Here is a 16,123-nt window from a genome sequence, read left to right as displayed (position 1 = left end):
TACAATGTAACTACATTTAAGTAGTGAGTAATAATAATTAACTATATGAACTTACTATAGGGTTAGGGTAGGATTAGGATTTGGTTTAGGGTTAGTTGCATGTAATTATGCATAAGTTACTGTTATTACTATGGTAAGTACATGTAACATGTAACAAGGACACTGTAAAATAAAGTGTTACCAAGAAATCTCATTCAAATTATTACATAGATTATACCCGGCTAAAGCATAGGCTATACTTGAAAATGTTTAAAGGTGCTATAAGCGATGTTGGGTGACGTCACCTCTTGTTGACCTTCAAAGTATTGTGTATTTATAATTGATGTTTTGCTTTCATTGCTATTTTATTATGTACTTTTTATATTTTGCTCCGTACTTATATTGTTGATACCTTGGCATCAATTTGAAAATTACAGGTTTTTCCCCTGTATTTATCACAGCTAGCAACAGTCATATGGTGCCCCCTAGTGTACAAATTGCGGCATTGCAATTAGAAATTAGATTAGTGTCATGTTGTCTTGACTCAATGAAAACTGCATTGCGCAAATGAAACTCGTTTAGGTATGTAGCTGCAAGCAGCTCCATTTGCAAAATAAATAACACAGTTCTAAAACTAATGAAATAATATTTGTAAAATTAAAATTATTTTTATTTAGTTGTGTAACTTAACTTCTAAAATTAGCATTTTTACTGGATTACAATTGCTGCTTACATTTACAATTTCCCATAAAATCGGATTTTTTTTTTTTCGTTGAGCACAATATAATGGTAGACTACTGCTCGAATAAAGAGGATTGAGTGAAATACTTCAAGTCCCAGAATTCTTAGCGAATTAAAAATGGCGCCTTGTCATTGACAGTAGAGACACCGGTCCGCTGAAATTGTGGATATTGTCTGTTTTAAAGGCGTCCTCATATGTCCTCGACAGTATGACACTGCTAATTAGAGTAGGGAAACAAGTACAGAGGAAATCTCTCCAATGCCCCCTATTGTATAGGTTTTCAACGGATAACTCGGCACTACGAAAAGGGCCCGAGTGCAAAGAGGAGTGTAAATGGTTGTGTGGATCGTCTCAGGAAATTCTGTCCGCCGTGCGTGGACAAGTTGAAGTTAGGCAGAACTTCATCAGCGAAGAAGAGGAGAATGCAATTTTTAAAGAAGTAGAACCAGGCCTTAGAAAAAAGCGATATGAATTTGACCACTGGGACGATGTAAGTAACACGTACGTGTTTCTAGCTATACTGTGTACATACTGACATCCAACGTCATTTCATGGCAAAACGTAACTGTTACTGGTATTTTAACTTAACAGTTGTTTATGATTGCTGCTTAACGTTAGTAGTACTACTGGTAGTAGGCCATGGGTAATGCTTCTTGAGTTTAGTTACGACCTACCTGTACCTTTCAAGTGAACCCACAACCTGCTTCTTGAAAACGTTGAAATAATTATGTGTAGGAAAAGCCCTGAAAGCAGAATTTGAGCGCGAACCGCGCGTTGGCCAATAAAGACCAATCAGTCAGCTCTCTTCCAATGCCGTGAGTTTGGGGCGGGGCTACTTCTGAAGAACGGAACAGAGGAAAGTGTTTGGGAAACCTGCTTGGAAACAATCGTTTCTGTCATTTGGTAGTGCAACTCAATTCACCCACCCTCCACCAAAAAAATAAATAAATACTGCCATAGAAAAACAAAGGCGGGACTTTATTTCGTTTTTCGTGTATTACGTATTTCACGTGGACTAGTTCAATTTGTTGAAAAAAAATAATTTAAATCTTAAACAACTTGCATATTCATTAAACAACACAAATTAATTGACATGTTTTTACACATAGTAAAAAATATACCTATTTATTAAATGCAACTCGTGTTGCTAATACCAAATAATGTTGTAAACATATTTCTAGTATGTTGTATTTGTAACATTTCTGCTGTTTGGCTATTAACTACTTTCACCCCATCTTCCAATTCCTTGGTCAAATGCTCTTACTATGCTCTCACTCATCAGAGACATTATGAATCAAGCATGTCTGAAAGAAAGTCAGGAACGTGGCCCTCCAGGATTTGAACACGCATCAGGCTGTGCATCACCCTTAATCTCTTTCCCACTCAGGCTATCCACGGCTACAGAGAAACAGAACGGCTGCAGTGGGGAGTTAAGTGTGAAAGCATCTTGAGGCGGGTGAGAGTAGTTGCATTTCCTGAAGGCAGTCCACTGCTCGGGCCGATTCATGTTCTGGACCTGGACAAAGAGGGCTATATCAAACCCCACATTGACAGTGTGAAGGTCTGCCTCTGAGTTATTTGTACAGTATCGTTCTCCACAGTTAAGTTATTTGTACATTATCTCTGTTCTCCATGAACGTTGCTTTCTCTTGTCAGTTCTGCGGAAGCACTATTGCAGGGCTGAGCCTGTTATCCGATAGTATTATGCGTCTGGTACCAGAAAATAATTCCACAGATTGGGTGGACTTGCTTCTGAGCCGGCGCTCACTTTATATATTAAGGTAGTTACCCAACATATTTCATTTTTTCTTGTTATTTACATAATTTGCAGCCACAGAACAACTACATGTCAACTACATTTTGCTTACCACAAAATGTGAACATTATTTCAAAAATTGTAAAACACTTTTTGTTTATATCAACAGGGATGATGCTCGTTTTAAATTCACCCATGAAATCCTGAAAGATCAAGATTCCTTTTTCTCAGGACACAAGATTCCACGTCATCGCCGCATCTCTGTGATCTGTCGAAACCTGCCTGTGTAAAGGAATTAAGACTGGACTGATCATAGCACCTGTCTTGGAAACACTGCATTTTTCCAGGAATAACCACAAATAAAACGTGGAAACAACTGGTAGCATTACTTGGTAACATTCAGCTCACTGAAATGTGGTTTAAATACCTCTGGAGTATTATGAAGGGGAGGGATATGACTTATGAAATTTATAATGTAAAATGAGAAAAGGAAAATCATTGAAACTGCTTCTATTTATAATGTCTATGAATAAATATTTTCTGCTACCCACTATTGTGGCTTTCTTCAAATAAAAAAATACTATTGCATAGAATATTGCATTTATAACAAATGAGCACAAACACTGGTATTCATTCTAAACAAATTTAATGTACTACCAAGGAGAAAAAAACTCCTGCAAAAGTTGTAACATTTACAGCTTTTAAACAGTGCAGTTAAATAAGAAATCAATGTGCAATAAAAGCCACAACTGCAGCTGCATTCTCTGGATAGAGTCCCTTTCAAAATTCATCAGTTTTCTTGAAAAGAATCTTGAAAGAAGGGTGTTTACGCAGTGTCTCTCTGATACTAAACTTGTCATTAAGAGGCAAGTGAAATTTACAAACACATCTTTCCAATATCCGTTATAATATACAAAAACATACTCCTATCTTTCTTCTCACCATTTTCTTCATCGTTTTACTCTTTAGACCTCCAGCGCTCTCATCTGTAACTCAATTAACAGTATTTAAGAACTACTGTTAATAAATGCTGGATGATTAAAAGCAAAATGACAGCAAGAAAATCAGGAAGTTTCGGACCAAATAGGTCTTGAACTAAATAAGCTGTATTCTAAAAGGAGAGGCTGCTGGTGATGGGCGCTCAGTGTTTCACTCTCTCCTTGGTTGGGTTCACTCAGTGAGGTAGAAGTGCATCTTCTCATTGATGTTCTTCCTCTCTGGGTTAAGCCTCTTCAAGATCTGGGCAAGCACGTTGACTGTCTGCTCGCTGCTGAGGCCTGTGCGCTTAGTCTGGAACTTCTTCAGCAGGTCTTTAGTGGTCATGGGCTTCCTGATGAGATACCTGCGCACGGCATCCTCTGTCAGCTGTACATCACTAAAGGGGAGATGGAAGAATGGATTTTATTTATGCCTGATGAAATAAGCAAGACATAATATGGTTTGTGACTATGGCAGAACTTGTCTGCAATTCGGAGGGAAAAATAGGTATGCAATACGTTGGAGATGTGTGATGTGTTGAGATTTAGCATAAACTCTGAATTATGGGTGTAATACACACACAGTGGCATACTGTTACTACAGCACTGCATGGTTTAATGTAAGTGTAACTGGGTCCAAGTTTCACTGAATAGAGGAAATGGACTGCACAGCAGGATAATGGAGAAAAGATGGGACCCATAGCTGGGGAAAAAAGTGAGCTGAAGATTGTCTGAATCTGGAGAGTCTCTAGGGAAGGTTTAAATTCACCATGAAATAAAATGAATGTGCCCTCCAAATCTTTCATCAAAATAAGTTCCCATCCCTCTTCCAGTGACATCTCTTCACTGATGATCCGTTTACTGGTGCAATGGTGAAACAACCCGTCACTCGCATGACGTCACAGCAGTAGCAAACCACAACCATCCAACGATCCAATCAATTTCCAATGGACAAAATCATGCCCCACCCTACATTTTTTTCTTGTTCGAGAAGCCGTTTAACTTGGATATATATAACAATAGGTAAGAATTGTTTCATGCTGACAATAAGGGGCTTTCGCACCAGAAAGTTCTAGGAACTAGCCACCAGGTTGGTTCCTCAAGAACGAATGGTTCCCTTAGGAACATTTTCCTGATTGCATTCGCACCATGTTGTTGTGACTTATTTTGATGGCGCGACAGACCTTTATTTTGACGGCGCTGGAGCCTGAGCAGTGCTCGCATTCTCCGTGTTCATTAGTTTACGTTTACATTTAGTTTATGCCGTGTGGTTGCTGTCCAGTGTTGCTGGCTGAGCAGAAATACATAATCATGTTTGGCATAGGCTATACTTCAAAGTTGCGTTGGATTTTCTCTTCAGCATTAAGGTTAAGAGGCCCATCTGTCACGGTTTTCCATGTTTGTAGAGTTAGTGTGTGGAGTAAATATATAGGCTATAATCTGTGCGTTTAAACAGCTTTTTTAAAAAATGGCGGGTGCTGGTGATTCGCGTGCGTTCGGCCACTCAGCGTACACTAATGTCACTGATAGTTCCTAAAGTGCTGGTTTAGACCCTACTCTAAAGTAGGAGCTAAATTAGTTCCTCCAAAAGGAATTCCTTAAACTAAAATCGTTCCTAGTTCCTGCGGTGCGAACATGCCAAAATCCGTGAACTTCCACCATTATTTCTAGGAACTATGAAAAGGTTCCTCTGGTGCGAAAGCCCCTTTTGAGAAAAAAAAAGTACCTGGAGCTGGGGGTGGATTTCCCTGATACTGGTTGGGGTGTGCTCTTCCCTGAAGAGCTCTGAGGGCTGGGCTCCATCTTTAATCTCTTCGCAGCCGGAGTCTCTGAGCTCGGTACTGTCGTCTGCCGCTTACCTGAGACAGAAGAGCGTAAAAATTAAGTTTGCTAAAAACTTTGCTTAAACCTTAGCAGTGCAGAGACACAGACAAGATGAAATAATATAACTAGGCAGATAATATAACGTAATGTCGTATTAATGCGCTAAGGGAATACTCCACCGAAAAATTAATTCTCTCATCATTTACTTTCCCTCATGCAGTCCCAGATGTATATGACTTTCTCTCTTCAGATAGACAGAAACTATAGGTTTTTAGAAAAATAAATGTGCAAGCTCATTGTGAAACCTGCTCAAGACTGACGGTCCTGTGCTTCCGCGGCACTTCTCGTGTGAGATTCACAACACGCTTATGTCATGTTTCACAACATGCTGACATTTATGTCAAGCGTGAAATCTTATGACAATCGGCTGGAAGTGATGCTTCAGTTTAAAAAAGAAAATTATAGTATTTTATTCGTTGCATTCACTTTGGAGGTTCCGTGCACTTGCGTTATAGGGACAAAAATCTTTGTTTGTGTTTATCTGAGGAAAGAAAGTCATGTATATCTGGGACAGAGGCTAAAACTAAGAGAAAAATATGCGTGTTCAAACGAAAACGTATTAGTGTGTACAAGGAAATTTTTTCATTTTTGGGTTGAGTATCCCTTTAACTGCAAAGTGTGATTAAAAGGTAAAAACAACAATAACAGCATTAAACCAAATAAATAAATACAAAAATACAATAAAAAATTTGTAATATAATAATATAAAATAACTCTATTTTTACTTTTCTCCACAATTATATATATGTGAATAAATCAATTAACTAATCATCATATCATGTAATTAATTTAATTGAAATTGAGTTTCTTTGAGTGTACCTTGTTCCAGTTTGTTGGCAGCGGCACGCAGAGTGTTTGAAGTGGCAGCGTTGTCGATAGAAGGTGTGCCAGGTCGACTTCCTGTTCTTGAACTACCTGCTGATCCTCGCCCACCCCCACCCCCTCGCTTAGGAGGTGTGCGCTTCTTCTGTGAGAGGGGAGACAACAAGAGAGCACTGTACCACAGATCCACATGAAAACCCATCAGAAAAACAACAACAGCTTCTCTCACTCTCTCCCTCTCATTCAATTATCTTTCCCAAACACACGCACATACACGCAAATATAGGCCATTACCACCATGAACAGTGCTGAAGCTGCCTCTCCTTCAATATCACTGTCCTCGGAACTGTCTGACTCGCCACTGCTGTCTAAAACAACATACACAATGATTTTTACAAAATGAAAAAACAACAATACTAATAGTAATACTAATACCAAGAACAATACCGATAAAAGGTACCAATAACGATAACTATTTTAACATCCACAAACGGTAACTTTGTTTGTGCACACTGCAGTTTATCGTCTGCTGTTTAAATGCCTCTTTTTAAAGCAGGATGGATTCTGATTTGTTGTCAATGTTTTTATCATTCATCAGATAGAAAAAAAAAATCATTCTGGAACAATATCACTTCTATGTCATCATTATTAAAGTTGTGGTGTGTACTCTGCCATTCTTTTACATTTCGAAAAAAATGTTAAACTATATCTTTATTGTTATCGTTACAGTTATTGTCATTCATGTAAATGGGCCTTAAAGGGCTAGTTCACCCAAAAATGAAAATTCTATCATCGTTTACTCACCCTCAAGTTGTTTCAAACCTGTATGAGTTTCTTTGTTCTGCTGAACACAAAGGAAGATATTTGGAAGAATGTTTGTAACCAAACAGATTTTGGGCCCCATTGACTACCATAGTATATATTTTTTCCTACTATGGAAGTCAATGGGGCCCGAGATCTGTTTGATTACAAACACTCTTCCAAATATCTTCTTCTGTGTTCAGCAGAACAAAGAAACTCATACAGGTTTGGAACAACTTGAGGGTGAGTAAACTATGACAAAATTTTCACTTTAAGAGTAACAATTAAAAAATATGATCAAAATATTCATTCAAAAACAGAAATAAATCACTAAGAAAAGCTATTTGGTAATGCTTTTTAAAATGTATTTTATAAGTTGCATTTGAAGTTATTTCATGCATTACTATTGCATTTATCTAAAATTTTAAACATTACTTAAACAGTTATGAATGTCTATTTTTTGTCAGCTTTTAAATGCATCTGTCATTTAAAAAAATGCTTTATATAATTTTTTAATGGTTGAGTCCATTTTATTTTAATTTTTACGTGGCACAACTAGACTTCAATAAATGTAATAATCACCATTGTGAAATACAATGAAATTGTCAATTTGAGTGATTTTACCTTTCTTTTTCTTTTTTTCCACCTGCACTGGTGTCTTCTTTCCATCTTCCTCCTCTTCTTCCTCCTTGGCATCTTCCTCATTCTTGTTTTCTTCCTCACTCTCTTCCTCACTTTCAGACATTTCATCAATTCCTGAAAGAAAGCCATTAGAGCTTCACAGAGTTGCCTCAAATTAAATATCTGCATTAAATGAAAGTACATTCCTGCAAACAAAGGGGGGAAACCCCTTTAGTCACCAACCTTTAGGGACATCCTCTCCCTTATTGGGCTTGGTCTTCTCTTGCTCCTCTTCTTCAGAACTAGAGCAAAGAAAAGGAAGATGAGAATGATTAGACTGCAGTGACCATGAAAATAGGGCTGTTTGCATGTGGCAACAGTAACTGTGCATAAAGATTTGTGCGTCATTGGAGTCACCTGCTCTCATCAGACATGTAGTCCACCTCCAACCCCTCAAAGTCGCCATCATCACTATCCTCGAATCCTTCAAAGTCGCTGCCCTTTTTCTTCTTCTTCTTTCCCTTGCCTTTGGGGCCTTTGTCATTTTTACCTTTCGACTTGGCTTCATCATCTGCATTGAAAGAAGACATTTAGTTCAGAAAGTCCTACATGTGACACTCCTCTTCCTCTCAGACCCTTTGCTCACCTTCTCCATTGCTGCCGTCGCTCTCATCGCTGCTCATTTCCAAGTCATCCTCGAGGTCATGTATGCGCAGGTCTCCACCCCTGCCTCCCTTCTTCTTCTTTTTCTTCCCTCCTTTTTCTCCTTCCTCCTCATCATCGTCTCCTCGCTCCTGTTCTCGGAAACGTCGCTGGAGCATGATACTGAAGTGGTTCACCACTTTGTTCCTCCTATATGCAAAAATAAGCAGATGTGATATTTGAGGTTCAAACTTGCTTCTCTAGGAGTGCCATCAGGGTTATTCCCATGAACGCAACCACTCAACCTGCCCTCACCTGCCCCACTCTTCCTCTGCCTCCTCGGCTGTGAGCGTGCGGTGTTTGGCCTGCGGTGTGAAGTTATACCAGGCGTGCACAGGAAACGCCTCAAATGCACCATCGGCACACTGCGTGAAGATGTAGTAGGACGCGTTCTCTGTGACTCCGCCTTTTTTCAGACCCTTGAATCTGAGTGGTAGAGGGGAACATGAGGTGTTGTCCAAAGGCAATGCAACACATAAACACATTTCACGCCATGAATAAACACACTTGGCCATATGGATTCTGTTTTATTTCTTCCCAAATTTCATGTTTTCTGTTTAAATCTTTCTGCATTCCATATGAGTGGTTTAATGAAACTGTAATAATCAAAAGGGATATCTAATCAACGAAATTCATAAAACTTTAACAATCTGTTAAAATTAACAATAACAGTGCATATAAAATGTGTATGATTTCTTTCTGATATTCTGTGTTGTTTGTTTTCATTTGTCTGGATTCTATGTTTTACTACTTCATAAAAATGTTATCAAAAATTGTGGTAATCAAATAAATGCATAACACTTCAACAAATTAATGAATCTTTTAAAATGTAATCAAGTGAAACTTGAACAATTCCTTTCAAACTAAATGCTACAACAGAGGTTTATTAAAGTATGGATGAATAATGGTGTGGTATTCCTTAAAGGTACACTATGTACAATACATCAATACATCATCACTCCTCCTTTCAAAACATGTTTTTGTCTTACCCTGATTCACTATGGTAAGCCTGTTATAAGTGTTTATATTTTAGATGCGACAGGATGGTTTTCATGGGAAATGGCATACATATTGGAATCACACGTTTAAAAACAAACACTGAGCAGAGTAGAGTCTGCTGGCAAAAAGAGAACGCGACAGAGCTCGTAATAAAATGAGAATCGCTACTGGCTTGGCTTTTCGGAGATGGCGAGAACTGAGGGATTTGAAATGTTGTAAAAGTGACAGACACAAATTGCCATGTTGCTCTCTAACAGAGTTCATTGTAAAGCATCATCATTTGATGTAAAACATCAAATAATAATGCATAACTGGTGCTCTCTACGTTCCCAAATGCATGCTAAACTCAACACAGTTAGAGTTCACTGCATTCATTCACACACAGTGAACTGAAACACAGAGCTGATCACGTGCTGATTGCATCAGCCAAGTGCAAACTTCTCTTTGCACAGCGCTAACAGACAAGCTGCATCTGAAATTGCATACTTCCCTGCTATATAGTAGGCGAAAAACAGTATGTGACAAAGTATGTCCAAATTCACAGTACTCATAAAAGACTAGGCCTTTTATGTTATTATGAGAAGTTTAAATATATTTCCAGGCGCCACAGTCCAGTTAATGAATAAGAAGCACTGAAATCTATTTGTGGCAGTCAATGTTGATATTGTGGCGGGCCGCCACAGATAAATCAATGTATGAGAAACACTGCAGTCTTTTTGCAGTGTAATATTCATAGACACTAGTCCATAATTGTAATTTTATTAAGTGTACAGCCCTACTTTTGATTTATTCATCCAAATTTTGCCAACTTCCACGAAATTCTATTTAAATTCTATTTTATTACTGGATTCCACGATTCCGTCCATGTTTTCCACATTGTGAAAATTATAGGACCCTAACATCGAATAATGTGACAGAACAGCAATTGTTTGCTTATTAAGCATAATCATTCTAAGAACGTGTAGCTAAACACTCAGGAATTACTCAAGAAAGTGGCAACTAGACGAAAAGAATAAAAGCAGAGACATGTACCTTCTTCCTGCCTTGCCATTAACTTTAAGGATCCAGGGCTGGTCCTCCACCTTGAACTCCTTCGTAACAATGCCATACTTCTTTCTCCGTGACTCCTCTCTCTGTTTCTTTCCAAACTCACTGCCTGCCGCCCCATCCTGAGTCTCCTCCTCACCATATATACGCCTATTGCTCATGTCCCGCTCCATACGAGCCTAAACAGGATGGATGGATGGATAGATACACAATTTAAAAAAAGAAAAAACAAACGGAAACAGACAGGAAAGAAAATATGGCATAGAATAAAGTAGTGGCCAAAGCTAGATTACCTGTGTCCATGTAGAACAACTGACTTTATCACCAGCATTGAAAGCCATTAAGTTGTATTTCTTACTGGTGTTTCTGTTGGGGAAAGTAAGAAGACCTGAGATCAGATATCAAACCCTTTTTTCTTTTTCTTTTTTTTTTACAAAGATCACTCTAGTTGAAATTATATAAAATATAATTTAAATAATTTAAATCTTACTTAGGAACTCGTACTACATACTCCGTTGTGGAGGAACTGCTGCTCCCCTGCAAACAAGAACAATCTCTTAGGGCTGAGAGACAATTATACTTCTAAGAGTTTGTACTGCTGAACTGTACAGTTTGATGATATTATAGATAAAAATGTATACATCACTTCTAAAATGACACAATTTGTATTCTGCCAAATCAACTTACCAGTGACGTCATCACTGCAGAGCAAGAAGTACCCAAATAACCTGCAAGAACATATAACAAGTTCTTTGAAACGGGCCTCCGAATTCTGGTCATGATCAACATGTTGGCCCACATGAAGCGACTCGCTCAATGTAAAATAAAACTTTGATTAAAAGAAACATAATTTTTATTTGGCAGCTGATATGACTGGATTCTTCGTATCATGAGTGTTCTTTATTATAAGTATTATTTATTTATATTTTTTTCAAGGTACACAGCATATGGTACAGATTGTGTTACTTACCTAGTCCATACAAAACGTAACTTGAATTTCAGATAAATAGTAATTTTCACATGATACATTGTGATGTGCATTTCAATGGTTCTACGTTGGTATGATTTTTTTTTTTTTTTTTAAGTAATGTTAGCCATGTAACGTTAATAAAGAGGGAAATGAACAGTCAGCAGGTCATGGGTAAATGAACCCATTAACGACAGACTGGCTCCCTTACGTTGTTATTGTTAGATTCACGCTTTAATAAAGTCTTGATTTAAAAGACAATGGCAGTGGACAGCACATGTTCTCAATATCCTTATTACAGTGGATGAATTCGCCGACATTGACTTTATTCATTTAACATCCAGAGTATGCATTTAAGGTAGACAACGCGCTAAACTCACCGTAAAATCTTTAGTTGTTGTGCTATGTTGATGTATGTATGAACGGATGTAAGTTACCTTCAACAGGACAAATAGAGAAGGTCCGATGATCCACTTAACAATACTTGTACCTCGTACTTGTACTTGTACCAGCACCTCGTCTGGCTGCTGATATCGTTTCTTATTTGGGAATTCGATAAATAGATATAGTAAACTCTCTTTAAAAAGGTACACTAACAAAATTATGGATAAGATGGAAGCAGCTCACACTCACAGACACAATCCCCACAACGATGATTCTTCTTCTCGGAGCTTGTCGTTAGTTTCATTGAGACTTACTGCCACCTGCTGTACCGAATAGTTACTGCTAGTGATGTGCGTTTAAGCTTCGAAACCTTTACAAATCTTTTGTTTCGAATCAGTGGTTCGGAGCCATAGACTGTAAAAAATAAAAATAAGTATCAATCTACCAAACTCACATTGTTTCCGTAAACGAGCTCTGAATGAGGCTTCGTAACGCCATAACTGTTTCGAAACGTTTCGAAAATTCAATGGTTCACCGCTGGGGGGCGATGATCTCTGTTAGACCATGAACCATGCGGACTCACGAGATCGCCCTCCAGCGGCGAACCATTGAACAAGTGTCTAAGGGTTTTACGGTTTTACCTGGGGCCGTATGTATGAAGCCACTCAGAGTAAAATTTTAGTCTTAAGTCTCTCAAAATTCTAAGAATGACGTCACTTTACTTTTATTCCTAGACTTAAGAATAAGTATGATTCATAAAGGTTCCTAAGTGTCAAGACTAGGTCTCAGCTCCTAAATTATTTAAGAGAGCTGAAGAGGTCTCCTAACCTAGGAGTAACAAGATGGCTGCAGAGAGGAGGAGGCCACGCACTTTTCAATGAAAATATGATGTATTGGAGTTACAGTAAATGATGACGGAGTTGATCAAACAATAAAAGTTTGATCATCAAGGGATCCTTTTTCGAACTGACTTTTAAGAAATTTTATAGCAATGAAATGAAAGGAAAGTAATAATTACATTGTTGCTGACTGGAAAAAAAGCAGCAGTGCACCGGTGATGACTTGAGCTCATCAGTCCACTGTAAGCAGGGTCTCAATAGCACTATTGTGGCACTGACCACATCAAATACAGTAGTGGCTAAAAGTGATGTGCAGTTTTTATTTTTAATTTTTTAATGACCCTACAAGTTTGCTTAAACCATCAAAATATGAGGAAAATGGTGTTTTGTTCATCCCTCATATTTACATTTTTTTAAAATATATAAATATAAAAATAAACTTAGTGAAGATATTTATCTGACAAAATTATTTCAAGTCAAGTCGCTTTTTACAATACAGATTGTTTCAAAGCAGCTTTAAAGTGATAACAGGAAAATAATGCAACAAAGTTAGTTTGGGCTGTACAGCAGCTCTAGAAGAACATAGTGCCATTGTACAGCTTAAGTAAGTTCGATGATGATTCATTTCCATTGTAAAAGCTCATTAGTCATTAGTTATCTATTTAGTTCATTATACAGTCGCTCTGGAGAAAACAGTGATGTCTTCGTTCAGCTCAGTTCAGTTCAGAGACAATGGTGTCATTGCAGGCAGATCAATAATATTGTTGAAAAAAGGCCTAACTACAGCTACAGGTTTAAAAAAAAAAAAAAAAGCTTACAGGAGAAAAAAGAAATTATAGGCTACATTGTCACATAGTCAGTTATTAATATTTCATTGTCCTCTCTTGTTCATTTGTTTGACAGCCTGGCTAAAAATTATGTCTGTACAATTTGGCATGTTTCATTGTGTTATCACAAATAAACAATTGACTCTAAGCACAGCTACACAATACACGTACAAAATCGTTAACACATTTTTAATATTTGAATAAAGGGTGAATCTGATCATTTTCCTTTGCCTGACTTTTGGCCACTACTGTATGGCAGTTCATTGACTTTGCAAATCTCGCAGCAAAATAAAGCCACTTTAATGAGTATTTCGGGCTTTCCTGAGTTGTTGGATCCATTTATGGAACTCATGTTTGCATAATTGTAAATGAGGAGACACACATCAACAGAAGAGGATTCCACAGCATAAATACTAATTTGCGAAAATTTTATACAATGCAAAGCATTAAAAAAAAAAAATAATTTAAATATTAAAGTGTCTTAATTAAATTATTTTATTATAATAAAATTAAATGATTGGTGTCATGCTGCAGTGACCTCACCCTTGCAGGCTCACTATTGGCTGATTCAGTGGTTGAGGGCGGCCATTTTGGGTTGACATCACTGTAGTCCTTAGTTCACAACACTTAAGTGCCACTTCAGTCAGCACTTAAGAATCAGTCTTATACTTTACTGAAAGTTGCTTTTAGCTGCTTTATAAAAGTCTCCTACTCTTAGAAAAGTCCTACTCTTTACTAAGTATTTTCTGACACTTAAGTCAAAGCTTAAGACTATTCTTAAGAGCATTTCTTAGAAGTTTTATACATTTGTAGATGTTTTAATGGTACATTAGTAAAATTAAAAAGTAGTTAATCGTCTCTTATTGACCTGTTTAGCTGAGCCATGGAACAAACAAAACATGCCCTGAAAATTGATTACACCGGCACTTGATATTTAATCTTATTAGATGATATAGTTATTTGCATAGATTTAACGTTCAATAAAACATTTGCAATGGGTTTGTAAAAGGTGTTTTACCGTTCTGGGGCCGTATTCACAAAGAATTTTAAGGCTAAAAGTAGCTCCTAACTGGCGAATTTAGGAGCAACTCCTAAAAATAATGGGCATGTCACTCGTAACTTTAGGACTCCTAATTTTTTTGACAGTTATTCATCATCTTCCGTCCTTCGCACTTAGCGCACGCATTCTCAGACCTGTCACCTGTCAATCATCATCGTAGGGGAGGTGTTTGGAATCATTCCCGCGTTACAATCATCAGCCAAGGTGGTCACTTCAGTCAAGCTCGTGCATGAGTAATGACGTCATCCATAGCAACGAAGACTCACTCTTAGTTTAGGAGTTGTCATTTTTCTTTACTAAGAGTAGGTCTGAAAGGCGTTGTGAATAACTTTTAAGAGAAAACTCCTAGCTAAAATCTTTTAGTGCGATTTATGGAGTACTCCTAGTGAAAATGCTTTGTGAATACGGCCCCTGGCTAGTAGCCTAGTCACCAGAGTGCCACGTTTCGTTTTTTTTTTTTTTTTTTTTTTTTTACTTAATGTTCTGTGAAGCTACTAGCTATTAGATACTTTATCCGTTGTCCCAAACTTTTAATTTTAAACCATGAAAATCCATCGTAAAAATCTGAATTATTACATTACTGAATCAAGAGTGAAATTAAAATATTTTTTATTTATTTTGCATAATGTTCACTCAAGCTGTAATTTCTCAAATTACTCAAATAGTGTGTAAATATTTTTTAAACAGGGTCAAATCTAAAATTCTGGCAGTGAAATTAGCCTTAGCAAAACAACTGAGTTCCACAATTTTATTTCAATTTTTTTTATTTTGTTACAGAATGTTCTCACAATGCACAATTTGAGATACAGTGGAACTTTGACAGAAATCTCCTGTGATATGTTTATACACTTAATAGACAGATTAAATCAATTAGTAAAAAGTGTTAAAACATTTGTTTATTTAATTACATTTAAATGTCCACAAGGCCAAAAGTTGTACCATATCACTTTTGCACAGCTAAGAAAAGTTAAAGAAAATTAATAAACTAAAAAAACTAAAAGCAAAAGAAGCCAGAAGCCATGAAACACACACACACACACACACACACCAAATGTTGCTCATTTAGGCTTCACTTTGACCAATGTCACTGTGCACCCATAGAGAAGAGAGAGGATGAAGAGGGTGAGAAAGGCACAGGCCATATTCCAGGTCTCTTCAATGGTATCCTGCACAATATATTCAGGTTTGTTCTCATTCATATATATAGCCTCTTCAAATAATGCTGTAAAATGCAAACCGAGGAAACAATAAGATCACATTTGAAAATGATGACATTTCTTAAGTTTATTGACTCAGTTATTTCCTTGATAAACTTTGGTTTCAGTGCATGAAATATTGCATACCTGATTTTTTGGAGATGTTAAGCAACTGGGTACCATTTACATGAGTGACCCTGCATGTGTACACTTCACCAGGTGCCCAATCTGAAGGCAAGAGCTGCAGGTGACTTCGGATACTAAATTTGCCATCAGGGCCTTTTGCGGGGTTGGTGTCATTGTGGGCAGACACTTCATCCATTCCAAGCAGCCAGGTGATGTTGATAGCAGGAGGGCTGAAACCATACGCCAGACACACCAGCTCACTAGCACCCTGCAGTAGCTTTGCAGATGGAGCAGAGTGGATCAAAGAGGCTAAATAAATAAATAAAAAACAGTGAGAGAAACAGATCAGATAATAGAGTGTACAGAGAGGTATATGTATTGCAAATATATTCTG

At 37.4% G+C, this 16,123-nt stretch overlaps 3 protein-coding genes across 6 annotated transcripts in view; 1 reads left to right on the top strand and 2 right to left on the bottom strand.

The window, feature by feature from the left end:
- The first annotated feature begins 824 nt into the window (after positions 1 to 824).
- alkbh7 (alkB homolog 7) lies at positions 825 to 3,066 on the top strand. Its single transcript, XM_079886795.1, has 4 exons — positions 825 to 1,211; positions 2,109 to 2,282; positions 2,378 to 2,502; positions 2,647 to 3,066. Exons 1-4 carry the CDS (start codon positions 930 to 932, stop codon positions 2,765 to 2,767), a joined length of 702 nt encoding a protein of 233 aa, XP_079742921.1. The 5' UTR covers positions 825 to 929; the 3' UTR covers positions 2,768 to 3,066.
- Positions 3,067 to 3,106: 40 nt separating this feature from the next.
- On the bottom strand, positions 3,107 to 12,193 carry gtf2f1 (general transcription factor IIF, polypeptide 1). Of its 4 annotated transcripts, none has more exons than XM_079864421.1 (15): positions 11,931 to 11,972; positions 11,735 to 11,836; positions 11,018 to 11,058; positions 10,821 to 10,867; positions 10,624 to 10,696; positions 10,316 to 10,509; positions 8,540 to 8,710; positions 8,229 to 8,434; positions 8,000 to 8,153; positions 7,826 to 7,884; positions 7,586 to 7,717; positions 6,458 to 6,528; positions 6,158 to 6,305; positions 5,181 to 5,313; positions 3,107 to 3,852 (listed from the first exon to the last, which is right to left on the bottom strand). In XM_079864421.1, exons 3-15 carry the CDS (start codon positions 11,027 to 11,029, stop codon positions 3,648 to 3,650), a joined length of 1,605 nt encoding a protein of 534 aa, XP_079720547.1. In that variant the 5' UTR covers positions 11,030 to 11,058; positions 11,735 to 11,836; positions 11,931 to 11,972; the 3' UTR covers positions 3,107 to 3,647. The 4 variants fall into 4 exon arrangements, with proteins under 4 accessions (XP_079720547.1, XP_079720548.1, XP_079720545.1 ...); XM_079864422.1 differs by having other exon boundaries at positions 11,678 to 11,836; positions 11,931 to 11,962; XM_079864419.1 differs by lacking the exon at positions 11,735 to 11,836 and having other exon boundaries at positions 6,455 to 6,528; positions 11,931 to 12,193.
- Positions 12,194 to 15,142: 2,949 nt separating this feature from the next.
- The window catches only part of LOC307154338 (uncharacterized protein), a 35,331-nt gene continuing 34,350 nt past the window's right edge, over positions 15,143 to 16,123 (bottom strand). Inside the window, exons 22-23 of the mRNA XM_079864181.1 lie at positions 15,751 to 16,038; positions 15,143 to 15,629 (exon numbers count right to left, since the gene is read on the bottom strand). Coding sequence (XP_079720307.1) covers positions 15,466 to 15,629; positions 15,751 to 16,038 — 452 coding nt within the window. The 3' untranslated portion in view covers positions 15,143 to 15,465. The remainder of the gene's footprint in view (positions 15,630 to 15,750; positions 16,039 to 16,123) is intronic.

This window comes from Squalius cephalus (genome assembly GCF_949319135.1).
Source record: "Squalius cephalus genome assembly, chromosome: 1".
In the NCBI taxonomy this organism is placed as follows: Eukaryota; Metazoa; Chordata; class Actinopteri; order Cypriniformes; family Leuciscidae; genus Squalius; species Squalius cephalus.
The sequence above is the reverse complement of the archived record's forward strand: the minus strand, read 5'-3'. Positions and strand labels throughout refer to the sequence as shown.